The sequence below is a fragment of the Poeciliopsis prolifica genome, unplaced genomic scaffold (assembly GCF_027474105.1).
Source record: "Poeciliopsis prolifica strain line A6 unplaced genomic scaffold, Auburn_PproV2 SCAFFOLD018, whole genome shotgun sequence".
Taxonomy (NCBI): domain Eukaryota; kingdom Metazoa; phylum Chordata; class Actinopteri; order Cyprinodontiformes; family Poeciliidae; genus Poeciliopsis; species Poeciliopsis prolifica.
In genome coordinates, this window is record NW_026562393.1 from 8221308 (window position 1) to 8248598 (window position 27291).

Below are 27291 nucleotides of genomic sequence, written 5' to 3' on the forward strand. Positions count from 1 at the left end.
GAGATAACTATTCGACATTACCATCCGTTTTGTGTTTTGTTTTTTAGGCCAACTTTACTAAAATGTAACTGTCCTGAGTTCAATTACACGTTTTTTCATAACGTTGAACTTGAATGGTAAAGAAATTTATATTTTATTAACTAAATCTGACATTTAAGGGGTTTGAAATAATAAACCAAAACAATCCACGAACGTTGTTTGTGAATGATGACTGAAGTTTATTCTGTCATTCAAAACATTTTTTAAAAAGTGGTCAAATTTTTAAGGAACACTTTGAAATAGCTTTTTTTTTCTTTAGAGTGGTAGGAAATAATGAGAAATTACACAGGTAAATTCTTGTGATTTATTATTCATAAAGCACAATAGATACAACCTTTTGTTGGGTTGTTTATTTTTTGGCTCAATTTGCAACAAATAGTCTCTGTATAGCCATTATTATCCCATTAGATGCACAATCTTTAAACTAAAGTAACAAAATTTCTAGTTTTCTTTCTTGATGAACTTTGGTTTTCTGTCACAGCTAAGCTTATTAAAGCCTATACCACCATCTGCTGACAGCATTATGAAAGCCTAACTTATTTGGTGAAAACCAGCAAAAACGTGACAACTCAAATGTTTTTCTTGGTAATTGCTGAATAGTCAGATTTCTTAAATCATAATGAGCTACATTCAAAGACTGTGGCTGGAACTAGAGAAGTTGCTTAATGATGGTCACCATCACACAAATTCACTACCTTTAGGTAATAAAGCAACAATTCAGCAAAAACTTCCCATTCAACATAAAATCTACCCCCTTCAGTGAAGCACAAATACTAAAATCTTAATCTTTTGAGGAAAATAAAGCGAGTTAAGTGTGTATAAAGTGTGATAAAATATTTTTGAATCAATGAATATCTTGATGGATCTGACCCTGGTTGAGATGTTCCTACAACACAATAGTTTAGAGCTCATGTTACTGACCTCATTAAAAGTCTGTGATATTCCCGTGGTAGAGCGTCACATGAATGGTCAGCTGAGCAGAGCTTTTCGAAGAGAAGGAAGACGTTCACTACCGCAACGTCAAAACGTGCTAGAAAAATATTCTGTGCCGCTTATGGATTTTGTGGAGATCTTGATTTGCCTCTGCTCCTCCCTTGAACCTGAGTATGTCAAAGAACTTAGATAATCTTTGATGAAAAGAGGAATTGGAATGTTCTTTGTTCAGAGGCCACTGCTGTCCTTCACTTTCCTGTGTCACTGTTGTGTAGATGATGGAGCAAAGGAAGACATTGCAGGTATCTATGTACTGGACAAAGGAGTGAGCTGAAGTGAAGCCAACAAATGCTGCCTTGAGGAGGTCTAGGAGTAAGGGCATTGCCTTTTTACTTAAGGTAGCACACCATGATCCTCTGCTATAGGAAATCTTGGAAAAGGATGGGACTGGTGTAAAAATTGTCCTCAAACTATTTGTAGCCTGTGCCAAGCAATGATGTTTTTATAAACCTTGTCAAAGAGTCATGACTGAGTCATTTTCTAGTACTGTTTTCTCCTCATAAACAAAGAAGTCCCAGGTGTATCCATAGCTGGAGGTATGAAAGAAAAAAATTGAAGCCCCTGAAGACATTCTTGCCCTCTATCTTTGCTTGAATATAACCCTTGCTTTTGAGGCAACCATTCTCATCAATGCCGGTCTCCTGGAGAGGGTGGTAGTTTCGGGTGCAGGCCTCTCTCATCTCCTCGTAAAGAGGTTGCATTTTTTTGAGTTGATCAAATTCTGATTTCCCTCTTGTTGCTTCATTTTCTGCACTACTCAGGTGAAGAGCATTGATGATCCTGAGTCACTTCCTCCCTGATGTGACTGACTTGAAAACAACAGACAGCACAGCTTTTCACCTCATCAGTAGTCTGCATTTCAGAAAGCCCGTGTAAATGACAACAGACAGAAAGCCAGACATATCCTGCAGAGTATTTCACTGACCAACACATTTGTTCTGTTGTTCTGTGTTTCAAGCAGACTCAGTGGAGTCAAGCAAGAGGGAACGGGTTTAATTAGTCGTGTGTCGCAGAAATTACAACCTGTAATTACTTGTTAGATTCATTTACAACTGAACTAATCTTGAAGTTTGTCCGTTGTGTGATGACAAGTTGCAAGTTTTTAAACACATGTTAATCTTAAAGGAATTACATTTCTAAAATGAAAATAATAATATAGATTACCAGCTTTCCTATTTTGAAATCATTAGGACAAATGACAAGGAACGTTCACTCTCGAAAAACAAATATCAAACATCTGCATGAGAATTGAGGAGTTCTTGGGGGACCCCTGCTGGCCTGGAGGCGCCCTGCAGCAGCTTAGTTTGTTTCTGGCCCTGGCCAGCTTTGTGTCAACCTCTGCAGGCAGAAACGCACAGCATCACTCATCCTGAAGAAAACCGATGTCTTAAGTCCCATTAGCAGGAGTATTTTGTAGTTTCAGATCCAAAGCACACAGCTGCTTCAGAAAACCACTGTTTGGGAAAATCCACCTGCACTCTTTGACCTTATTGATGGCATCCAGCAGGGTGTAAGAATGGTAGATTATGAGGTAAGCCAACACCAGCGAGGCAGACCTGCTCACTCCAACTGCACAGTGCACTAACACCCGAGCTACAGTAGAAGAAAATAAATTAAAGTGGAGGACATTATTGTTATTCTCTTAAATAATGAAACTAAGGCAACTTGACAGGTATTTACCCCCATTCGTGTTGAGTGAGTCGTGAATATACTCAGCAGTTGGCAAGAAATAGCGAGAAAGGTCAAAACTCGGTGAGTCATCAGCAGGGACTCCATAATATTCCACTGTGGCTCCATAAAAGTCACGACTTCCCTGACTGTATGTCCTCCCATGAGCTGCATTCACAACATGAGTAATTCCCAGCTTCCACAGTCTGTAGCGGTCGTTAGCAACTGACCTGAGGAGAAAGCAAACATCCATAATATTCGGCACGGGACCGGATGAGAAACGAATATTGTGGAAGTTAACACTTACATGTCCCCAATGTAGAGCCTTGGCCAAACTTCATCCACATGGTTCCCAAATCTCTTACCTCCATACAAAACCTTCTGCAGTTCTTTTAGAGAGACAGTGACACAGGAAACTGCACTGCTTTTATCCTGCATTTTGAGAAATTCTGTGTTCAAAATATTAAATATATGTCTACTAAAATACTACTCCAAAAACTACCACTTCAGATGATTTATTCTCTAGATTCCCTGAGGATGAAAAATGTATTTCTAAACTGTTGAGGCTTTACTACAGCCATGTTAGTACTGACATAGACAGGTGGCTCTGTTCTAAAATTAAAACACTGACCTATTTTCTTAATGTCAGGTTTAGACCACTGTGATTGACTTACTTTTTTGCAGTACAAAAACAAACAAAGAAAGAAATGAGCGACAGAATACATAAATTATAATACTGTTGTTAATTTTATAATTTTTTTATATACATGCACAAGAATTTATTAGTTAAAGAAAAAATACCTAAACTTGAAACAAACAAAGAACTCAGTAAATAATACATCAAATCTAGATATTTATCCTAAATATGGAAACAAATGACATTTAAATATTAAACAAAGGATGAAATGGTGAACTACTTATTTTGTTTTCAGTTATGAATGCACGTATTTTCTCTATCCTACTGATTGTTTGTTTTATTTTTTTATTTCAAAACCTGTTTGAAACAAACAAACAAACAAATAAATAAATAAATAAAACCAAATGTTGCAATTTTACTCTACCTCTCAGGACAGAAAACTGGTTAAGATGTTCAAAAACAACCCTGGATCCACCTAGCCCAATGTCATACAACAGTGAAGATAGTTTTAAATCCAAATTGACTGGAAGGCTTTTCTGGCCAACAAAGAAGTACATATTCTAAAATTAGGCTCTATAATAATAGTAGTAGTTAATTTCTAGCTACCTGCATGAAAAGAAAACCCTTTCCACAATGACAATAAGTCTTATTGGATTTGATAAAGTTTTTAAACCTCAGAACACTATTCCAACAGTTAAGAAAACAATCATTAAATTACAACATTTCTTGTAATTTTACAGTATGGCATAGAAACGCTGATGCCGAAAAACGCTGCAGTATCAACTTTGACCACCGTGTGGTCAAAGTTGGTGTCAGTGTTAATCAGCAGTATCAACTTTGACCACCAGATGTCAGTGTTGATCAGCTTGAGCAAAAGCTCTTTCTTTTTTTTTTTAAGTGCGCGTCTATTCCCCACATTAGCGCACTGGCTTGTCAACAGTAAGCTAGTCAGCGCGAATCTTGGCCAAAATGATTTCCTCCCAGCTCGTGTTGCTCCATGCTCCGCTAACAGGGTGTCGGTTAGTTTTCGAGAGATGCCGGTTAGTTAGTTAGCTGAGTAAAGAAGCTCCGTGTCTTCTTCAGGTGCGTCTCAAACTGGTGAGTGAAAGCTACCGTCCGTTAGCGCCATTAAGCTAGGACCTATGTCCTTTAAGACGTAGATCGCAGGCGATGCTTAGATTTGTTTTCACGTTTTTGTCAGACAGAAATTGTGTTTGCGTACAACCCATACAAGTTGCAGGATGAAAACTGAGCTGCAGAAGTGGTGACTTAGACTTCCTCTTCAGCATGTTTGCTTACCAGTGATTTGAGCTGCTGTGAATGGAGGATTTCGGAAAGTAGTCACTCAACAAATAAAAGATGTCTCAGTATCTTCTCATATTTGATGTGTTGGGGGTGTTGTTTCCAAGAAAAGGAATATGATATTTCCCTCATACAGTACATACAACTACATAGACAAAATAGGTAGTGATGAGACTCAGTACTCTAAAAATACAGAACTTTGGTATAACTTATTAATGAATGGCTTAATTTAAAAATGAAGCTATGTAAGCAATCTTTTGATGATTATTCTGCAGTTTAAGAATATGCAATCAATGATTAACTTTCATCACCTGTTTAGTAGTGTTGACATAAAATTTGTTGTTGTCTAAAGGTAATTTGAACTTCAGCAATTGTCCCTGGATTACATGTCATTAAAATGAATGGTTAAAAAAAGAGAACTAATTTTATTCTGAGTATGTTTAGATTGTCGATAGGACAAAAATGCAGTTTTAAATGACAGATCTGTTTTCAGGGGCCCAGCCGATTGTACCATTCCCAGCCAAGTATTGGCGGTACTCTTACTTATTTTTTTAAAAGAGTCTTGTTTACCTTTTGTCACAAATTTTATTAATTTTGGTTATTCTCTACTCTGGTTGCCTTACAGTCTTGGAGACTAATTTCCCTTCAAAAGTGGAAGTATAGGAAATTCCAAGCATTGCGTAATTTGACTTTATTGATATATTTAACAAAGAGAACATGTCATTTAATCTATGTGGGCATAAGTTTTGATTACCAAATGATTTAACTATTTTTTTCCTCTACCATTTCCTCTGAGAAATATGTGGTCAAGTTTATATGCACAGCACATTCCAACAGCAAGGCAGTTCAGCGTGCTTTGCATGATGAAGACATAACGCAATAAACAAACAATATTGTATCAGTGGCAAAATAAAGACAAGTCATGAAAAGTTGTGATCCAGATTAGAATTTGTCAGTGTTATTATTAATCAAAGGTAACTTTAAACAAATATTTTTTGTCTTTATTTAAAAGAACTCAGCGTTTCCTTTCAATAGTTTCATAGTTGACTCATCATGATTAATGCGATTAATCGCTTCTGTCCTACTTTGATTCGAAAATGTGAGTAAGAATGTAATCATTGCATTTTTCTGTTGGATTTTAAAAACTTCTATCTCACTCAAATGGCATATTGTTTCTTTTAAGAAAAAAAGAAACTCATAATCTCCAGGTCTGTTCTTAAAGATATTTATTTATTATAAATAACCTGATCAGTTTGCTTCTTAGCCTTGTTCGGTGTTGCAGAGACAGTAAATACTTTGCGTTCACATTGAAGTCTGATTGTTTCAGCCTTCGGCGTGAGAAGAAAATGACCCAGCTTAGCGTCCGTCACTGGGCGCCTAAACACGTAGCCAGGTGGCTAAAGGAAGAAGGCTTCTGCGAGTACGTGGACCTGCTGTGCAACAAACACCGGCTGGATGGCACCAGCCTGCTTGCCCTCAGCGAGTACGACCTGCGCTCACCGCCTCTGGAGCTCAAGGTGCTGGGCGACATCAAGAGGCTGATGATGTCCATCCGCAAGCTGCAGAAACAGAACATGGACTTGCTGGAAGAGTTGGGCGTCCCCTTCGACGGCCTCTCTCCGTCGAGCTCTGGGAGCAACTTGGAATGGTTGTGCAATGGAGACCCTGGCAGAGACTGTGACAGCACCAACACGGCTCCGGTGGGGGAGGAGTACCAGCAGTACACCAACGGGAAATACAAGCAGCAGATGAGGCGGCTGGATCCTGAATACTGGAAGACGGTGCTCAGCTCCGTCTACGTGGTGTTTGTGTTCGGGTTCACGTCCTTCGTCATGGTCATAGTACACGAAAGGGTGCCTGACATGCGCACCTACCCACCACTGCCTGACATTTTCCTCGACAGGTTAGTGCTCACCAATCCTGATTTATGACATAAAGAAATAATCAGTTGTGAAGTGTGGCTGAGTGGGTGAATTTGATGTTACTACTGCAGTCTTCTGTCTATTGTTGTCCTCACAAACTCCTGAAGAGGAAACTCGGCTTCCAAGAGATCATGGAGAGTTTTTAAACTGACCTAGTTTGAGGTGTGATCTACTGTTAAAAAGCGGCTTTGAACTTTTATGAAAATGCTCCGCCTGATCAGCTGATTTCAGGGAGCTGCTTCAGGATGCGTTTGGGGAAATAAAACATGCTGACGTCAGTTATTTCCCCAATTTAGTCCCATGATTTTCTTCTTAATGAGCAGCTTAGAGAAGAATACTTGAAAGTAAATGTTTTCTGTCGTGTTCAGTTTTGAAACACCATAATTTCTTCATTTTGTGTTTAAATGTTTTTGTTTTCTGCTCAAAGCCTTAAAATCAACGAATATGTTCCAACAGCTGAATAAGTCTCACACAAGTACCCAGTGATAGATTGAACAAAAAATGAAACTAAATCAGCATAAAATACTTTTAGATTTGTTTTGCAAACATTTCCAGTATGCTTTAATCTGTGCTGGTCCAGCTCACAGAGTTTATTCAAATTTGTGGTAGTGATGGAAAAGTTAAGGGGTGTCAACACTTTGCCAGGGCTTGTGGCTAAAGGAAAATAGAAGCACGTTCTGTCTTTTTGGTAGGCAGCTGGTAATAAAATACTGCTTTCAGCTTTTTTAAAGTTATTCTGAATGTCGACAACACGGGCTCATCTGTTCTATTTTTTTGTTGAAGACGTGTCAGATATTTTTTGTGTTTTGTTTAAAAAAATAAATGATTTTACACTTTTCAACAGCGTGCCAAGAATACCATGGGCCTTTGCTATGGCCGAGGCATGCGGGGTGATTCTCTGTAACATCTGGCTGCTGGTTCTGTTGCTGCATAAACACAGGTAATATAATCAATCAGTGAACAGTTTAGGTTTCCAGAAGGTGGAGATTATAGCTTCTTTAGTTTGGCTCAATATGGATTTTGAATAGTTTTTCTAGTTATTTATTTAGTTGTCTTTTTAATTGTGATTCAAACAAAAAAATTTTTTTGAGAGATTTAACACTTTTATCAGGATTTTAGTCCGTATGTCTTTTGTTTCTGCTTCTACGGTCTTCTATCTCAACATCAACACATAGTTCAATACTTCAAATTTATCTGTTGAAAGTTACACATTTCTGTACTTTTTTCTCCCACATTTACCCTGGTTTAACTCATAGATTGTTTTGCAGTTATCTTATTGTCTACTGTTTTCCTTATAACTAAATCACTTTGTTTGGATGAAAAGTACAATAAAGACTTAAGGACATTGCTTGACATTGGATGAGAGCTCAGTTCCCTGTTTGCGTCGACTTGCAGGTCCATCCTTTTGCGACGCATGTGTAGCCTGATGGGGACAGTTTTTATGCTGCGGTGTGTAACCATGTTTGTCACCTCCCTGTCTGTGCCTGGGCAACATCTGCAGTGCACAGGAAAGGTAAACTAGTTCAATTTTCCATCCATTTTCGTGCTGTCTTACATACAACAATATTTAATGGTCTCACTTCCTCCGTCATTGTAGATTTATGGCGACATGTGGGCCAAACTGCAGCGGGCCGTGGCCATCTGGAGTGGTTTTGGAATGAGCCTGACTGGTGTGCATACATGTGGGGACTACATGTTCAGTGGCCATACTGTCGTCCTCACAATGCTCAACTTCTTTGTCACTGAGTGTGAGTAAAACAAAATATATTTCACGTACAATTGTTGGCACCCCTAGTAAAAGAAAATGTGTGAAAAGTAGCAAAATGGATTTATTTTTATTTTAGTGACAAAATCTCATCTGAAAATAAATTGATCTTGTTGTTTTGGATTGTTATCCTGCTGAATGGACCTGATTATGACCTGTTTTGGGTAAAAAAAGTTTCATCCTTGACCAGTTTTAATTAAAAGTCTCTTAATGTTATTGAGTTGGTGATGTCATGCACTCTAAAGGTCACAGGGACTTAGGAAGAGAGAGTCCCACAACATCACAGAACCTCAGCCATTTAGAATTGCAGGGATTAGAGGTTCTAAAATTATAATCACTATATTACAAGAACATTTGCAGTATAATATTTAAAATAAAATTAGTTAAATGTATACATAAAATTTAATGGATTGATGAATAAGTTAACCTTACAAGAGGACTACAACTCTAAAAATACAGCGAGAGCTTAAATTTAATGGTTTACATCAAAGCAAATTCATGTTACAATGGCCCAGTCAAAGTCCAGACAAAAGTCCAATAGAGAATCTGAAAATGTTTGATTGAACTTTATCTATTTTGTAAAGAAAAATCTGAAAAGTTTTTCCAGATATAGTTAATTGTGTCTCTACAAAATATCTACTGGGAGTAGATTAAAATGGAATTCTTTTGTTTTTTTTTTGACAATTTCACCTCCGACGTGAAGCATTTATGGGTAATATTAACAAATACGTTCTTCTTTTCATTCGCTCAGACACTCCACGAAGCTGGAACTTCATTCACACCTTGTCTTGGGTCCTCAACCTCTTTGGGATCTTCTTCATCCTGGCTGCCCATGAACACTACTCCATTGATGTGTTCATTGCCTTCTATATCACTACCAGACTCTTCCTGTACTACCACACTCTGGCCAACACCCGGGCGTACCAGCAGAGTCGGCGAGCCCGCATCTGGTTCCCCATGTTCTCCTTCTTTGAGTGCAACGTCAACGGGCCCGTCCCCAACGAGTACTGCTGGCCCTTCTCCAGACCTGCCATAATGAAGCGGCTGATTGGATAACAAACTGCGACACCCCTGGGTTTTTTTAGTCACGTTTTGTGAAGTTGCCAACTGTGACATCCTTGACAAAGACGCCCGATGTGATGCTCAGAGCCAAACCTTCTGTTAGTTTTGGAGACCACCTCTAATTTGCTTCGTGATGGCAACAATTTTTTAGGTGAATTAGGCAAGGTCTACTGTAAGCTCAGTCGTGTTGTTTAAAAGAACACAGTGAAGTTACAGCAAGAGGGAAATCTTTTCATGTAGTAAGAATTACATATTTTGTAGCTTCTGACACAAGTCATGCTGTTAGTTGACATTTGTGATCTTTAGGCATGGAAATTATCAATATCTGTTTCCTGAGATCATATTTTATTTCACTATTTAACAAGGTCTAATTTATTAAAAAATGTCATCAGCCAAATCCTTGGGAAGAAAACTTTTCTGCTGTCTCTACAATATGTCTTAAGTATTTCCTTGCCAATTAAGAGATTTCACTCCATCAAAATGTTTTCAGATTTCATGTTGCATATCGGTGTAATTTTAGATGGAAGAAATCTCCATGCACTATAAAATTACAAGTCTAAGACCAGTTTTTGTGCGCTTTCTGATATTATACCTTTGTCTTTAATCACTACAAAACTAACCCCTGAGAGAGATGTTACGGTATGTGTGTATATTTATTTTCTAAACATCAATAGATATTTTTATACTTCCCCTCCACAGTTGCAGAATCATGTACATTGAAAGAAATGTTTACAGTTATGTTGAATTGTATGTTTGAAATACAGAGTGTTAAGTGTAGACTTTGATTTGTGCTCTTTCATGGAGAGAATGTTGTCATTGCAGATTATCTGAAACATGATGTATAGAACAATCCAAAATATTCTTTCATTCAGAAAGGTTGATGTGTTCAGCGCCTCATCGCTTATTTTGGTCAGTCATTTCTTTCATTAAAGAACTGGATAAAAAAAACTTTTTTGTCTTTCTCTATTGTGCAAGAAAATACATTTTAGCATGACTTCATGCCTTAAAGTTAAGAGGATGTTAACAGCGATTTTCAATTCTGACTAATTGAAGGTGATGTGTAGTGCAAGTTGTCTGCCATATTTCCACCTCTTTTCTCATATTTTGCCAGTCTTTATTACATTTTTGTCAATTTTAAATCAGGGTTCTTTGATACAATTGCTCTATCACCACTCTAAATATAAAATTTGTGGAGTTCTTCAATCAATAGATTCTCACCTGGGCTGTGAGCTGCTACAGCTCCTCCAGCGTTACCACGGCCCTCTGACCTGCTTGGATTAAAGCGGTCCTCACCTGGATGGCTGCAGGTTTGCAGTTGTCATACACTTTCCATTTTTAGGTAATGGAATTTTTAGATATTCAAAACTTGAATGTCTCCAGATTTGTATCCCTGACCTTCCTAGTGTTTTCCTTGGCTTTGATGATAATTGCAAACAAACCTCTGAAACCTTCACAGAACAACAATATTTATACTCAAAATTTCACACAAGATGACTCTTTTTTTTAATAGATAAATTAATTCTAGGGGTGATTTGCTGAAGTCTTCAGAATAAATAAGTTGATCCAGCTGGATATTATAGTTTTATTGTAGGTTAACACGGTTAATTATTGGCGAGAGAAAAAGATAACCTTTTTAGGAGTGATTCATCCGTCATCAACTATTATTCCCCATGATAAATCGGTTAAACGCTTATTTAAAATGCCATATTTATCTTATATGGCACTTTGAATTTAATTCCAACTGTTGTAAAATTGAACACAAACATTTTCGGAAAGACCTAACGCAAAACAAAATAAAATAATATATATATATATGGACATTTGTATTTTCTAAAATCAAGCTAAAATTGTGATTCATCACATTAGCTTTATGGCTACGTATTAGTATATATTAGTTACCATGGTGACGTAGATATCTTTCTACTGCCTGTGTCCTCCAAATAAAAATTCGTCATACAAAGATCAAATCGTTTACATTTTATGTTGAGTAATTCGTGAAATAGATTTCTAAATTACCTAGATAAAGAGCAACAACGTGTCCATCGCCGTCTGATTTTCATCAGGCGCTAATTAAACAGCTTTATTCTGGGGTCCTTCGGTGCCGAGGTCAACAGGGTGTCTATGCAGTATCTCCTCCATATCGTCCTTACACCGGCTGCCTCCAACCTTTGCTAATCTCACCGGTAGACCGAGTAGCCGTTATTCTTGGTAAGTAGTTCGCTCCTGTGCGTTCATTGTTTCGTGTTTTGCTTACATAAAAGCTTGTTAAGGACCGGTTACCTAATTCGAAAGCCGTAAAACGCCCCCCTGGCTCACTTTCCGAAACTCCTTCATAACAGTGGGAACGACAGACTCAGGCTGCGGATCATCATGAGCGAAAGCTAGCTTGATTCACGTCGAAAATGAACAAAAATACTCCGAATAAAACCATTCCTATTGAATTAAATTGAAATTATTTGTCCATATACATCACTTCAGTGCAACATGATAATCAGTTGCTCTTCCTGTCGTAAAATGTTAGCTGAAATTTGACATCTACTGTTCAGAAAGTAGCACATTAGCAACATGAGGACAAGGTGTGACTTCGTATTTATGGCAACAGGCTGTGGGAAGGAAGCTGGAGCCTTTCGGTTTAACCTTGACTATTTAACTTAGTCAATAGGTGCCCCGAGCTGTACCGTCAGCCCACTTTTATTCAAACTATTCAGATGATTTATGTAGAAAAGAAGCTTGTATAATCATTCATCCTGTATGCATTTAAATTTAATTAGAAATGATGAGTGATATCTAGTCTGTTAATATTGTTGGCGTTTTGTGCCTTTACGTTCTTTTTAGACACACACAAACATCCCTGTGTTTTATTGGGATTTTATGTGATAGGCTAACATTAGGTATTGCAGAATTGTGAATTACTGGATACCTGCAGTTGTCTAAGGACATGGCCATCCACTTAACCTGACAAGCAGAGTGGGGACTATGTTAGTCAGAGAAGCATCTATGGAGGAGCTGCAGAAATCCATGGCTTAGGTGGGAAAATATATTGACAGGACAGCTATTGGCCACACTCTTGACAAATATGGCCTTTTTCATCCTGGAGACACCATGTGTACAGTGATACATGCTGGCGGCAATATTATTCTGTGAAGCTACCAATCTTCAACAGGATCAGAAAATGCGATCATAAAGATGGCGCTTAATACAAGGACCTGAGAGAAAACTTTACAGAGGTGCAAAAGAGTTGACGCTAGCGTAGAAGTTCACCTTCCAGTAGGATGACGATCCTAACCACAGCCAGGGCTATGGAAAGTAATTCTGGCTGTAGTTTGATTACAATTCATTATTTCATTTCACTTTTATCCACTACATAGTGATGGCCTATCCTTAAAGTCTCAATAAAATTAAAGTTTGTGCTTGTATCATGACAAAAATGCTGTCCATAAAAGGTTTGTTTTAGATATTGTTTAAAAGGGACAAGTCTTGAATGATACGTTTCTATATTTGGTAACCCATATATGCAGTTTCACAGATTATTTACTATTTTCCTAACCTGTCTCTTCTGAAACCTTTTTTCAATAGACATAATGGCAGTTCCTCCAGCATATACCGACCTTGGGAAATTAGCAAAGGATATCTTCAACAAAGGATATGGTAACTAGAAACAAGATGAGTCTTTTCAGGAGGTGTGCGCTGGATGCAGCTGCTCACTGTCTCTGTCTCTACAGGTTTTGGAACGATTAAGCTTGATGTGAAGACCACGTCTTCAAATGGAGTGGTAAGATGAACTCCCAACATAGGTTCTTGTCCAGTCTTGTGGCTATGGCAAGATTTGTTTGTCATTTACAACAAAGAGAAACAGGAAGTTGTGGATTATGAATTAGAAAGTTCTGAAAACTTTGATGTCCTTAAAAAGAAAAGCAAAATGTATTTTATAGGATTTGTTAGGGGTTCTACGTACTGTTGCACTGTAGGTTTAGAACTATTTTCCTCGATGCATAATTTTTTTTTTTTTTTAAGTTTTTGTGAAATTATGCTGAGTGTCCACTTTATTCGGTAGACTTGCAGGTACCAATCAGCTCCTCTTCTCCGTAGATTGATTCATCAAGGTGCCAGAAACATTTGTTCTTTTGATTATGCTCCTTTTAAAAAAAATATTTAGTAGTTTCTGAAATAACTGCCATCAGGGCTGGCCTCATATCTACCAGCATTGAAAGATAAAGAAACTTTCCAATCTATATTGTCTTCAGCTTTTTATACATTTCTTTTATGTTCCTTTCAGGAATTTAAAACATCTGGCACCTCAAACATAGACACCAGCAAGGTCACTGGCACTCTGGAAACCAAGTATAAGTTGGCTGAGTATGGGCTGACCTTTACAGAGAAGTGGACCACGGAAAACACTCTGGGGACAGAAATCTGTGTTGAGGATAAGGTAAACGGAGAAAAATTTGCTCCTCTTGTGATTCTGTCACCACTTTGAAAAGGTTTGAAATGACTTATAGCAGATTCTTCCTTTTAACAGATCACCAAGGGACTGAAACTTCAATTTGAAAACACGTTTTCACCCAACACTGGGCAAGTTGGATTTCAATTGCATCTTATTAAGTGGAGTTTTTTCCTGTGTGTATTCTCAGTGTTCATCTTCTGTCGTATTGCCACAGGAAGAAGAGCGGTAAAATCAAGATAACATATAAACGGGAATACGTCAACGCTGGAGTCGATGTGGACTTAGACTTTGCCGGTCCAACTATCCATGCAGCGGCGGTGGTTGGATACGAGGGTTGGCTTGGTGGCTACCAGATGACCTTTGACTCTGCTAAATCTAAGATGGCTCAGAGCAACTTCGCTATTGGATACAAGACAGGGGACTTCCAGCTTCACACCAATATGTAGGTCTCAAAATGAATAACATTCACAAATATTATGTTAACATCTTGATTTTGTTTTAGGTGTAGATATTTAAAAGTTTTTAACTTTCAAGTGTTGTGCTCATCCTTTCTTCCCCCCCCCCACAGAAATGATGGTTCGGAGTTTGGTGGATCGATCTATCAGAAGGTAAACAAGGACCTGGAGACGGCCGTGAACATCGCCTGGTCCGCTGGCAGCAATGGCACTCGCTTCGGAATTGCTGCTAAATACCAGTTAGACTCTAGTGCCTCTGTATCAGTAAGTGCAGCTTTGCCTGTAGATCTTAAATTCAAATATTGTTGAAAAGTTCATTTATTTCAGTTAAAAAAGTAAAATGTGTATATGTTAATTATGATGATTCAGTTTGGACATAGATCCCAGATAATGAGACGTCAGTCCAACTTCTGGGGGAAAAAAAATATTTCTATCCCAACAACATGGGATTATTAAAAAAGTTCCAAATGGTTAAATTTTCTGCTTTGGCAAAAACACATTAGTTGTAGTTTCTAATTGGTTCTTCCAGAACATCCTGATCCCCTTCTTTAAAAAAATTGCTACCACAATAAACAAATGCAGCTAAATGTGTTACCCGCTCTGAGAGTATCACTACATGTATTTGAAGAGTTGGCTAATATTTAAAGCAGTTCAAGTAGCTTGTGAGTTTGAAATTGCCTACACTCATTTAGCAGTGATAATATATCTTTGATTCCTTAACACGATTAAATTTGTAGCTTATCTGAAGCTTATTGAGAAAAAATTATATTATGATTTTATAAAACAAATCTTGTGGATATTGCAAAAAAAAAAAAACCCCAAAAAACTTGCCTTTTCAGAATGTTGTATCCAAGCATGTTAATGGAAAGCTTAGAGGAAGAAAAACATGGCAGCAAGTAACAGGAATAACTGCAGTCCTGAGAAATTGAGGCTTCCTACATTATCACTTAATGTAATCTGTAAACATGTGCCACATATGCAAACTGTCCTGTCGCATCTGAGGCACCAACTTGTGAATTTCTTCAACGAGGGTTTGCTGAACAAGCTTCTTAAAGCTGTGATTGTCCCTTTTAAATTTGAGGATGCAGTACTCTGAACAACCTGCTATGGTTACCTTCCTTGTGGAGGTTGTTTATGACTGCCAAGTCAGCAGTTTCTCCATGATAAGAGTAGAACATAACATTTCTCAATCAAAAATAATACTCAATTCTTGTGTAATATTCTAAATTTTGTCAGACCAAATGAGTGTTTTTGTAGCTGGAAGCCATCCATAGCACCAATTAGCCTAAATAAATTTCTCAATAATCTAATGTAGTGAGATGCACCAGTCTTTGATCTGGATTTCACCTTTTTGAAATCAAGAAAATTTGTGCTTTTCCTTCAGGCTAAGGTGAATAATTCCAGCTTGGTAGGAGTTGGATACACCCAGACCCTGCGGCCTGGTAAGAACCATCTCAAAGCAAGAGAGTTGAGAAATCTTAAAAACTGAATAGCATTCAACTTTCAAACCTTTGTGCAGGTATGAAGCTAAACCTCTCGGCATTAGTGGATGGGAAGAACATCAATGCTGGTGGTCACAAGGTTGGTCTAGGCCTGGAGCTGGAGGCGTAAAGAACCGCTTCACAGTTTCAGAAGAATATCAGCAGATTCTGTGCGCTCAGCGACGGATATTTTAACGACGAGGCCAAACAAAGTAGAGTCCCAAGACACAGGCACCTATCAGATGGAAACGAGCATTTCCACCAACCTCCTGTAATTGTGATTCAGCCACATGTATTTATTTATCAGCTACTTTCCCCTTATGCCAATTTATCCCACACAACAGAGAAATGCCCCAGCTTGTTTAGTTTGACAATCCAAAAGTGGTTTCAGAACCTTAATATTCTGCTGCAATGTGATTATGTAGAATGTACAACTGATATTTTGCACAGTAGAATATATAACTTTTATTTAAGCTCTTGGTCCTATTATCTCTGCATATTTTGGTAGAGTTGTACTGCCTGGTGGAATTTTGCTGCTCCTCACTTATTTCCAGTAGAACCTTTCATTGTGGCGTCACATTTTTTTAGTTTGCCTTTAGTTGCGTGGCAATGCAAAAGTTTTCCTCATTGAATCAAAATCAAGTTCTCTTCCGTTTTAGAGACGACGCTAAAAGAGCAGTCTGTATGTTGGCGTGTGTCTACCTGCAAAATAAAACCTTGAAATCAGACTGTTCTCCACTGAATTTTATTTCAAAAGGCAACTTGGTGTAATTCAAAAGGAATGTTTCACTTTAATCAGATTCATTGGATTAATGGGCATAAAGATCAATGTGGAAGTTCTGTTTAGGCAGGAACTCCAAAAAATTAACCAATCATATCATTCATACAGCATGTGACTTTAACATTATCCAGATTAGCGCTCACAATGGTTTCAAAGACATGAAAATCTACAGTTTCATTGCCAGCGTCAGGCCGTCTCCCACTGTGAGCATGCTCAAAGTGACCCGGATGTCTCTGTGGAGCTTCTTGTTCAGCTTGTCAATCGCAACCGTGTCGGCATCATTGGGAGACGGATTCAGCACCCTCCCACCCCACAGCACCTGAAGACACCACAAACATGTATTATTACACATTATAAATGGAAAAAGAAGGCTCCTGTTTTCAGTGCAGCTCTCACATTGTCGATAGCGATGATGCCGCCTTTCCTCAACAGTAGCAGAGACTTTTCGTAGTAATTGTCATAATTAACTTTGTCTGCGTCAATAAAGACAAAGTCAAACGTTTCGGCCTGTCCAGAAGATAGGAGTTCATCTGTTAAAGAAAAACACAAACATTAGTGAAAATGTGTGTATGTTTAGGTAGTAAGTCTTTCACTCCTTACTGTTGGGAGTTATCTCACTAGACACAGTATAGAAACTGTATTGTTTCTGTTGCATAATCTCTGGCTGTGACAAAGCCAAGCTTTTGTTCTCATATTTAGAGGAATTTAAGATTTTGTTCTTACTCATGACTGAAAATCTTCTATTCAAAGCCAGTTTAGCCATTGTTACTCATGTCAATTTTTAGGTATCAATGCATTTGAAACTAAGTTAAACAGTCAGAGTATACCTAGTGCTCCTATGAGATCCTACATGGGAATAACATTTTGAAGTTTATTTGATCTTTTTCGAAGATATTCAAATTCATAGACTCAAACTTGCACTAAACCACATTTGTAACGGGTTGCGTTTCTGATTAGTTGCTCCTTACAACCCAGATGAGCTTTTCTGAGTTTTAAGCATATTTGCATGTTGAACAAACAAACAAAAAGTAATAAATGACATGAGGACTTTTTGTTTCTATGAAACGAATACTTCCCAGTCACTTTCCCAACATCTGAAGTACAATTCCTGTCAAATTCCTGTTATCAAAGACGAAGCACTGTACCGAGAGTTTGCAGTGCTGGTTGAATGCGGAGATCAATTTTATGTTCAACTCCAGCCTATAAGCAAAAATACAAACATTAATAGAGAAAATCAATACACTTTGGTTCAGTTCACTGCTTGATTCCAACAGAACATCGCAACAAACTGGATCATGTTTTCTCATAGAAGAATATTGAGAATGTCGACACAATTACAGACGTTTTGCAACATATAATATAAAAACAAAGCATATACAGTTGAATAAGTCCAGAATGCCACTTGCTGTATTTCAGTCAAGAGAATAGATGGTTACTGTACTTCTTTCCAGAACGGTTTGCCGATATTCGTGTATTCTTCACTGATGTCACATGCTACCACAACTCCATCCTCAGGTAAGGACAGCGCCATATTCAGAGTGTTGTAGCCTGTGTATACTCCTGTGAATACATGGTTACGGTTAGGGTTATAACATTGAAATATGATAACACAAAGAGTAAAATCTTTAGAAGTAAGTAAACAACTTTGTGGCTTCACAGTCAGTAGTTTCCACAACCTGATAACATTAATAAAGTTTGAGAATAAAGCCAAACTTTGGGGTATTTTATTGGGATGATATATGACAGACTAACACAAAGTAGAGCACAATTGTAAAGTTAAAGGGTAGACTGCAGTATTTTCTGCAATCCCTTAATAGGCTCGTGGTAAAATACTAACAATCCTTTTCATGTATTTTTAAAAAATAAATAAAGATGCACTTAAGAAATAAGGCTTGACTGATTTGGTCAAAACATATTTCAAAAGTCTTATCTCTTTCTCGGCTACCAAGCTCAGTCATCAGGGTCACTGTCTGCAGAGGTATGTCACAGCAGGCGGTGACCTGTGACCCAAATTCAGCAGCCACACTTCTCCTGGAGAAAGCTGATTTCCTGGCAGCAGATGCATCCAAACAGGCTTTTAATCGGCTTTTGAAATGTGTGCAGGCGGCAGCATCAGAGTGGAAGGATGAAAGAACAGATTACATAAGAACGAGAGGGGGGTACTGTTTCAGACCAATTTGACTCAACTTTGTGTTGATTTGTGGCCCATTCTTTCTAAAGATTTAAAACTGAATGTTAACACACAAATACCAGAGGAAGATTCTTAAATGTCTGGAAAACTGGTGACTTCTGACTTTACCTAGATTTAACTTTAGTTGACTTCTGGCTAAAGTTAAACCCCTTCTGAGTCAAAGTGACCTTGAAAAGGCTATGGATGTTTCATTGGCTCCCATATCGATTATTGTCATAAATTTTATGTTGGCGTAAACCAGGTAGAGCTGAAACGATTCCTCGAGTGATTAGAGTAGCTCAAGTATTAAAATTTCTTGAGGAAAGTTTATCTGCCTCGAAGCTTTGTTAAATTATATTTCATTACTTGCGTTGCCCACCGCTTGACGAAAGCTAAGTGTTAACAGCATAATGTCCAGTTTTCAAGTTCGGCCTGGGGGCATTTTATTGATTGATGACAATATCTGGATCTTTGTCATTTTTCGGGGGACCAATAAGCACCTTAAAAGGCTTATTGGTGTGATGCCTGGAGTATGGTAGTCTTTTCTCCTCCCGGTTCAGAGCGAACAGTGGGGAAGAGGGCTGCAGGTGTATTTATAGAGGTGAGTGGATAGACTGAAGACGGTGGGCGGCTGCGCATTAGATAATTAACCTAAGGGTAGCTTTATGGACGAAGCAGAAAATTTATTTCACGTCATCCTGGTTTCAACAAATGGGTAGCAGAGCTCATCATGGCGGCACGTAGCTGGTAGGTTTCTGTGTGTGACGAACGAAGGTGTCGCACACAGACATTTTTGCACCAAAAATTTGGAACAAACTTCCAGAAAACTGTAAACTGATTTCCTTTAAATCTCAACTAAAAACACACCTGTTTATAACTGTATTTGAAATGTAATATGTAACAATGTATTGTTTATTCCATGATGCATGACTTTGTGTTTTTGTGTTTATGATGTAAAGCACTTTGAAATGCCTTGCTGCTGAAATGTGCTATACAAATAAAATTTGATTGATTGATTAAATCCCGCCACTAACATAAACACAAAATCTATAAATGTCTGGACAAGGTCAGAGTTCAGCTATGAAACTGACTGAAGTCAAATACATAAACCAAAAGCTGGAGCATAGACATTTTTATAAGTGTAAATGTGAGTCTGCCTCTGTATTATTGAATTGACTATAATTTCCGATTTTTGTATAACTTGGAAAGTGAGCTGCTATTGTTACGAGTTGATTTTCTAAAACTACTGAAAAATTATTGTTAGGGATGCATGACTGTGAAAAAATTGGACTGATGTTGATATGCGATAGTAATACTGCTGTTATGTTAGATTTACTAATGTTTTATTTCATCTTTTTTTAAAAATTCAATTACTAGATTAATCGTAAGAATAATCAATAGATTACTCAATTACTAAAATATTAGTTTACAGCAGGCCTAAAACCAGGATTCCTTGGCCTGCTGATAAATACTTGAAGGCACAGTCACATCATTTCTCACTGGCTTCTAGTGTATTTTAAAGTTGCATCTTTTTATTTATGTGACCTTTTACAGACATTACTCGGAGCTCTTCTAGCTATTGACCAACATCTTCCCTGGGTCAAAGTTCAAACAGTGTGGTAACCATTTATTCGCAAAAGTTGGTCCATACCTGGGAAATTCATGGCCTTTAAACAGTTTACTGTTAATGATCTATTCCTGTTTAAATCTAAGCTAAAACACATTTGTGTAGAGTTGCTTTTAGCACATAGCAGCACTATATAAATATGTTTTTAAATGGTATTTATTCTAGTCTGTTACTATTGTCATATCTTTTATTCTTGTACTAATAGAAAGCACTTTGACTTAGGAGTGACTGTTGTAAAAAATGCATCTTTTTAAGGTCTTTTTAAAAAAACAACAACTTTGTATTGTGAAGTGATCTGGCCTTTTGTACAAAAGCCATAAGAAATCCAGTAACAGTTTTCCACACATCTTGCATTGTGGTAATACATGCTTTTTAACCTCAGTTTGTCATCAAGGCAAAAGAAAGTGAAACTAACTTGGATGCCTACTTACCAATCTCCAGTGCCTTTTTGGCTTGAATTAGTTTAGCCAAATTGGCCATGAACTGCGCCTGCTCACAGGCAACCATCATGATGTTCCAGGAGTCCTGCATCGTCCTCTAAACCAGCAAACAGAAACTGATCACATACAATTTCCTGAAACCTGATCATATCTGACCACACAGAATTCACAAAAGCAGTACTCCAATACTGACCAGCCGGAGGTTTTTCAGAACCGGATGTTCCCTCAGCGAATGATTAAGCACGTACTGCATCAGTGGGTTGTCTTTTCCCCCAGTGTGACTTTTGGAGATGCTCATTCTGAATGATTTCTTTTTTCCTGATGGAAAACATGAAACAATAAGGATCTCAAGAGTCCAGACCTCATAAAATTGCAGACTGGTATTGGAGCTGTTATTAAATTGAGATGTATTCCAGGACAAGTGACCTCAGAGAGAAAATTAAATTTAAGTATTTGAAGGCGACATACAAAGGAAATAGTGACGTGATTTCATGTTGCAGCTTCAAGGAAGTATAATAAGTCAACAAGAGATTTGTATCTGAAATAGAATATTGAGAAGAGCCATAAAGAAACCCAGAAAAACTACATGGACGATACGCATTAAATCGTAAAATTTAATGATATACACACTACACATGAATGTTATCTTGACTGAATAATTTAGCTTTACTAAGTGCAGCATTTGTTTGTATAGATCTGTCTCTCAAATCCACATACTGGGACATCTTTGTCTCTACCACAATAGACATAAGAGGTTTAGTTAAAAAAATGAAATATAGACACACTCTGATAAAGTTTAACATATCAAATAGAAAAATTCAAGTGGAACATAATAAATTTGAAACAGGATATGTAATCAAAGATTAAACAGATGTCTCACATTTAGGTTTGAGGAGCCATGGCATTTATATATATATATATATATATATATATATATATATATATATATATATATATATATATTTTATTACTATGAAATTCCAGTTAGACTAAAATTCTTTTCTCAAAACACCCACACACCCACACCCACACACACACACGCACACGCACACACACACACACACACACACACACACACACCACCAGACTAATCCTGAAGGATTTCTTCTCTTTTGTTATTTTTGCTGCACGTCAGATCAATAAATGTTAATATGGACTAATTTGACTTTCCCTCCAACTTTTCCACGCACGCACACCCACACACACGTACGCGCGCACGTCAACCTGTTCCTGGAAGATTACCTCGAAAGTAACCTTTTAAATCTCGGACTGTATTAGATTATTAGAAAGAGTCGAACCTCTTCGCTCTTACCAAGGACATATCCTGCGACGAAAACAACCCCGACGGCGAGAGAGCCAACCAGAGCCTCTTTGGAAATATTGCGATAAGACATGTTTGTACAAGAGCGATAAATATCCACGCAGGATTATACAGCGGGGCAGCGCAGGCGCTTCCGTGTTGCCTCAGCTGCTTTACCGTAATACTGTCAGGAAAATACGACGCGCATAAAATGCAAAAGAACATAAATAACCCATTTTTTTCATGAATGGAAATGATGCTCAAGAATATTAATCATAATATTATCATAATGAATGTTAATTAGGAATTATTATGCAATGGCAGCGTTCCTGGCTGCAAAGGCATGAAAACGCAGCTCAGTCCTTTAAACTAAATTTAACTCACCACTTTTAAAGTTGGTAAACCTCCTTCCCTGGACTGCAATTACGGAGGCGATTCCTTCTTAAATGAGCTCTGAAGACCTGGCAAGTCATGTGTGTCTGACAGTAATCATGTGATCCGCTGAGGCTTTTGTGATAGGCTTGTATGAAATAAATAAATTACAGACGCCCCCTGTCAGAACAGAGGGACTCTGCAAATGATTGGCTCATTTAATAGAAAATGTTTAATGTTTCATGATGCTGTCCAGATATTTGGGCGGGGAGAGAGAAACGTCATAAGAAAAGGACTTTTATGATGAAAAACCTAATGTTTACATCTCTCTTTCTAAATGAAATTTTTAATTAATTCATTGTGAGATGGGCTGCTTGTATAAATTCTCCCAGGAATTTAATTCTGTACTGCTCAACATGAATTATTGGCCGTAATAGGGAGGAAACATATAATGTCTCCATTCCAGGATTAAAACATGAAGCCAACCCTTTATTTTTTTTTTTGTACCTCGAAATGAAATATAGACATACAAATTATTTTGGGTCTGATACATCAATTACATTAAGTATTTGAGTGGAGGAACAGGTTGATGGTGCAACCAGTTTCACCATCTGCTTGTTCCAGTTTCTAAAGTCGGTTGAACTTTAGTTGACTTCTGACTAAATTAAACTCTTTCTGAGTCAAAGTGACATTGAAAAGGCTACTCATGTTTTCATTATTGTAATTATCTTTATGTTGGAATAAACCAGGACTCCCTCAACCTCACCTGTTAATGAACACTTGAAGACACAATCACATCACTTCTGGACCCCATTCAGTGGCTCCCAGTATATTTTAAAGTTGTTAATGGGATTGCATCTTCTTGTTTATGTGACTTTTTACAAACATTGCCCAGAGCTCTTTGGTCTGCTAACCAATGTCTTTGCCAGGTCAAAGATCAAACAGTGTGACCATTCATTTGGAAAAGCTCATCCAAGTCTGTAAAATTCATGACCTTTAAATTGCATTACTTTGCGTCCGTCACATCAGATACATTTGTGATATTTCTCTAACAAATATACTGCAAATTTAACATTAAGTATTTAAGTGTAGTGGATAATTATGAAGTGGAAGGAAAATATTGCATGACTTTAATTTAAATATATATGATATTAAAAAGAATGGCATTAATTTATAGCGAGGCCCGTTTATTCTGATACCTCTAAATGAAATCCAGTATAACCAACTAGCATCCACATAAGTATAATTAAATCTCAGCATAAATCCATCTGTTTCATCAAGTTTTTCCTCCCACTAAATGTTCTATTAATTGACTTAGGTTGAACACCTGCTAAATACCTGCTTCTTCAACAATGACCTTTTGTGTTTGAAAAACAACTTTAACATCAGCAGTCTCGTGCTTGTGTGGCCCTCAACATAACAGTGTATCAGAAATTTACTGTTAATAATACAGTTTTCTGAATTCTGTATTTTTCAGTCACTGGAAGCCACAATAAAAGTGAAGGCTTAATTATGTCACATATTAAATGTATAGAACATGTTTGACTTCTTAAATTGATTTACAGAAATAAATCAAACCTTTTGATGTTGGTGATTCATTGAGATGCAACTGCATTAACTACTTCAACCCTTTCAGTCGCTAAGCTCCGTTGAAAAATCTTGAAATAACTAAAAATAATCAATGAGTCCACTAAAGATAAACATGAAGTAAAAATTGGGTTTAAGCTCGTTTACTAATATTCCTTTCCGCTGCTCGAAAGCATCTTCGCCAAGATAATTTCTTGCCTGAGGAAGAAGAGAAAAACTGCCTTCTTTCTTGCTGAAACATTAAGTATAGGTGCTACTTTCTTCAATCACCACACGAGGGAGCTGCAGGATTGGCAGCCCTTCCGTCTGCGACGCACACAAATGCGAGGGAAAGGGGCAACGGGCAGGTAAGTTGTTTAATTATGTTTACTCACAAAAACTAAAAAGGAAACAAATTGGACAAGAAATATAAAAAACCCGTTAGAAGCTGAGGACATGACAGGCAACGAAATGGTGAGAAACAATGGCTGCAAGGTGAAATGATTAGTAAATGAGAGCAGGTGTGACTAAAACAAGCGCTGCTAACAAAAGGAAACAAATTAAATGTAATAAATTCCATAAAGACAAAATACAAAGATATCAAAAAAGGGAATAAATCCATCGACTGTTCATCCAGCAATTTCTGAACTTACTGAATACAAAAAAATGCTTTTGCAACCTTTGGTGTATTGCTTTCTGTGCAAATATGCATACATAAATATAATAAAATACCAAATAGTTCTCACCACGAACTGCTTTAAATACCTCCATGAAACGACGAGAAGTTCAAACTGTGGTCATGCAGAGAAACTCAAGATGAATCTTTTGAAGTTTGACTGCCCCCTTCTGGTCAAAAATACAAACCGAGTTCTATTTTAAAATTCTGGATTGACTCCTATTATTTCAACTTCTAGTTAAAAGAATAGAGTTTGTGCGCTATAGTCTAAAAACTGCATTTCTGCATTTTCTTTCTCACATTTGCTCTGACTTTGTGCAGCAATGATGTTCTTCTATCCTGATTTCATTTAGTCAGTAATGTATGTGACTTATTACATTAACTACATTGCAGAAACAGCATGTTCATATTTAAAAAACTAGCAAGCATTATTCAATATATATTTCAATGTCTTCAAATGTTTTGAGGTGAATGTAGAAATTTGTTCTTAAATCAGATCTACCACCATGCCTTAGCCTACTAACTTTGATTAGAAACGAATGTCTTGGTTGAATGAAAATGATATGCACAATTTTATCAGGTTTGTAAATTTTTTTTAGATGTGTGGTGTAATGTTAGAGTGGACCTTAATGCATGCCTTCTCTAGTGCCCGGTTGATTTTCTGATAACTGAATAAAGGCTTCCACTTGTTCTTAAAATGGACTGAATCATTTTAAAACTTGTGGCAAGTTATGATAGTACCATACTCAGGCTTTTTACTCAGGCTGTAAGGTGGTCATTGTGTGAGACATTTGGTGAAATGTTGTTGTTTTCTCCACTTGCAATGCCAGTGTTCATGCACAAAGGGGCAGTGAATACATTGCAAATAAACTTAGACATGTCTCAGCTGTCTGGTTTGTCCACAAGAAGCTATTAGGATTTCTGGAATAATAGTTATTAATCTGAAAAAATGTATTAGTTTTTTTTTTATTATATTTTTTCTTGTTATATTATTAAAGGTGGTTGATTTATAAATGTCTTATTTATTAATAAAATAAAGGAATTACACCATGATACAGTGCATAGCATTGAGCATAATTGGTTCAGTTTAACAAGGTGTTGATTTCAGCAATAAAAGATCTAATGCTCCGCTTGTTCATTTACTTTTAGATTCTCACTCTGCTTCCTGGCTTGTGGTTTGCAGTGACAGAGTCCAGACAACAGGAAAGAATAGAGGAACCCCCAGGAGAGTTGGGACATTAACATCTGGGCCGGAGAGGTGTGACTTCTTCCTTCAGAATAAACCTCTGCTGTGAGTAAATGCAAAAACAAAGACGCAATATTGGCCAGTTTGGCTTTGATGTTATGGACAACTCTTACTGACCACAAGTAGTATCCACAGTTTCCTGCAGAGGCCTGAAAGTTTAGTTGTTGTTTTTACTAGTTTCTAAGCACTAAAAAAGGATGAAGGACCTTAAAGACTCCAGACTGAAATGAGTTTACATATTTACCTTTTCACAACCTATTTTCTTTTCCAATTTAAGAAAGAGACATAATGAAAACAGCCAGAAAACTAACAGAAAGAAGTATTTTCAGCAGCATTATGGTTGTTGTTTTGTATACATCTTTAATGGAATTCTGACTATGCAGCATCTTGCAACAGTATTTACCTACTAGCTGAGTTTTTCATTCAGTGTGTGGCAAAGTGATGCATTAACACAAAGTTGTGCATAATTAGAAAGTGGAGAAAATAGCTTCAGAATTTTTTTAAATAAAAATTTCAATTTGGGGGTATCTGTCTGACAATTTTGCACATTTCTAGATCTCTAGGGATGAATATTTATGCCAGTTTGCAGTAAATTTTAGTGTCAAAGTGTTCATAAACATCAGTTGTCAAGTCTTGCCACATATTCTCAGTTAAATTCAGGTTTGCACTTTTACTGCACCTTTCTCAGACATGAAGGTGCTTTAAACTGTTCATTTGTAACTCAGGCTGCATGTTTGGGGTTATTGTCCTGTTGGAAGGTAATCGTCCACCCAAGTTTATTTCAACCTCAAACAGTTTTTCTTCCAGGATTGTTCTATATTTAGCACCATCCATACTTTGATTAACTCTGACCATCTTCTGTAGCCATACAAAACAAAAATATTTCAATGGCATAATGCAGCCACCACCGTTTTTTCTTTTTTCCACAAATTGTGTAAAACAAACCTTTAATTTTGGTCTCCTCTGACCAGAACTCTTTCTTCCTCGTGTTACTAATGTTGCCTATGTGGCTTGTAGCAAACTGTTAATGAATGTTTTTAATGCTTTGAAAAACATAAACCTTCTTCTACTTAGTATTCACTAAAGACCAGATTTGTGTTGTACACAACTAATAGTTTCTGTGAATCTTTAGCTCCTTCAGAGTTACAATGGAATCTGGCAGTTTGGATTGACTTAGATTTGTATTAAACATTTTGTTAAAAATAATTTTCATTTCACTTCTCAAATATGCACCAGTTTGTTTGTCTATTACACATAAAATACCAGTGGTGTTTATATAACTGTTTATAGGTCTATAAATAGTTATCTTATGACAAAATCTATAATGTTCAAGGACTACAGTTAC

At 37.2% G+C, this 27291-nt stretch overlaps 4 protein-coding genes across 6 annotated transcripts; 2 read left to right on the plus strand and 2 right to left on the minus strand.

The window, feature by feature from the left end:
• Positions 1–347: 347 nt before the first annotated feature.
• LOC129368247 (dual specificity protein phosphatase 13-like) lies at positions 348–3266 on the minus strand. The gene is made up of 3 exons (XM_055043151.1): positions 3008–3266; positions 2713–2930; positions 348–2625 (listed from the first exon to the last, which is right to left on the minus strand). Exons 1-3 carry the CDS (start codon positions 3136–3138, stop codon positions 2420–2422), a joined length of 555 nt encoding a protein of 184 aa, XP_054899126.1. The 5' UTR covers positions 3139–3266; the 3' UTR covers positions 348–2419.
• Positions 3267–4238: 972 nt separating this feature from the next.
• On the plus strand, positions 4239–10322 carry samd8 (sterile alpha motif domain containing 8). The gene is made up of 6 exons (XM_055043150.1): positions 4239–4435; positions 5967–6542; positions 7406–7501; positions 7957–8074; positions 8159–8309; positions 9078–10322. Exons 2-6 carry the CDS (start codon positions 5986–5988, stop codon positions 9380–9382), a joined length of 1227 nt encoding a protein of 408 aa, XP_054899125.1. The 5' UTR covers positions 4239–4435; positions 5967–5985; the 3' UTR covers positions 9383–10322.
• Positions 10323–11462: 1140 nt separating this feature from the next.
• LOC129368095 (voltage-dependent anion-selective channel protein 2-like) lies at positions 11463–16496 on the plus strand. Its single transcript, XM_055042938.1, has 9 exons — positions 11463–11596; positions 12965–13036; positions 13111–13160; positions 13665–13817; positions 13908–14001; positions 14046–14274; positions 14401–14551; positions 15672–15729; positions 15807–16496. The coding sequence occupies exons 2-9, from the start codon at positions 12970–12972 to the stop codon at positions 15896–15898; spliced, it is 894 nt and encodes a 297-aa protein (XP_054898913.1). The 5' UTR covers positions 11463–11596; positions 12965–12969; the 3' UTR covers positions 15899–16496.
• Position 16497: 1 nt separating this feature from the next.
• LOC129368094 (catechol O-methyltransferase domain-containing protein 1-like) lies at positions 16498–22581 on the minus strand. 3 transcript variants are annotated; one of them, XM_055042936.1, is made up of 7 exons: positions 22471–22581; positions 20980–21104; positions 20778–20883; positions 17991–18109; positions 17695–17749; positions 16946–17079; positions 16498–16868 (listed from the first exon to the last, which is right to left on the minus strand). In XM_055042936.1, exons 2-7 carry the CDS (start codon positions 21082–21084, stop codon positions 16716–16718), a joined length of 672 nt encoding a protein of 223 aa, XP_054898911.1. In that variant the 5' UTR covers positions 21085–21104; positions 22471–22581; the 3' UTR covers positions 16498–16715. The 3 variants fall into 3 exon arrangements, with proteins under 3 accessions (XP_054898911.1, XP_054898910.1, XP_054898912.1); XM_055042935.1 differs by lacking the exon at positions 22471–22581 and adding an exon at positions 22099–22237; XM_055042937.1 differs by lacking the exon at positions 22471–22581 and adding an exon at positions 22085–22206.
• Between the last annotated feature and the right edge of the window lie 4710 nt (positions 22582–27291).

Bases quoted from the DNA above. Each gene is read 5' to 3' on its own strand.
- LOC129368247 (XM_055043151.1), bottom strand. From the start codon at position 3,138: ATGCAGGATAAAAGCAGTGCAGTTTCCTGTGTCACTGTCTCTCTAAAA. The intron at 2,931-3,007 runs GTAAGTGTTAAC...CTTTCTCCTCAG, and splicing joins AGGCTCTACATTGGGGACAT to GTCAGTTGCTAACGACCGCT. The intron at 2,626-2,712 runs GTAAATACCTGT...CTTCTACTGTAG, and splicing joins CTCACTCAACACGAATGGGG to CTCGGGTGTTAGTGCACTGT.
- LOC129368094 (XM_055042935.1), bottom strand. From the start codon at position 22,180: ATGTCTTATCGCAATATTTCCAAAGAGGCTCTGGTTGGCTCTCTCGCC. The intron at 21,105-22,098 runs GTAAGAGCGAAG...GTTTTCCATCAG, and splicing joins CGTCGCAGGATATGTCCTTG to GAAAAAAGAAATCATTCAGA. The intron at 17,080-17,694 runs GTACAGTGCTTC...TTTCTTTAACAG, and splicing joins ACCAGCACTGCAAACTCTCG to ATGAACTCCTATCTTCTGGA.
- LOC129368095 (XM_055042938.1), top strand. From the start codon at position 12,970: ATGGCAGTTCCTCCAGCATATACCGACCTTGGGAAATTAGCAAAGGAT. The intron at 13,037-13,110 runs GTAACTAGAAAC...CTGTCTCTACAG, and splicing joins TATCTTCAACAAAGGATATG to GTTTTGGAACGATTAAGCTT. The intron at 14,002-14,045 runs TCCTGTGTGTAT...CGTATTGCCACA, and splicing joins TCTTATTAAGTGGAGTTTTT to GGAAGAAGAGCGGTAAAATC.
- samd8 (XM_055043150.1), top strand. From the start codon at position 5,986: ATGACCCAGCTTAGCGTCCGTCACTGGGCGCCTAAACACGTAGCCAGG. The intron at 6,543-7,405 runs GTTAGTGCTCAC...ACTTTTCAACAG, and splicing joins CCTGACATTTTCCTCGACAG to CGTGCCAAGAATACCATGGG. The intron at 8,075-8,158 runs GTAAACTAGTTC...CCGTCATTGTAG, and splicing joins ATCTGCAGTGCACAGGAAAG to ATTTATGGCGACATGTGGGC.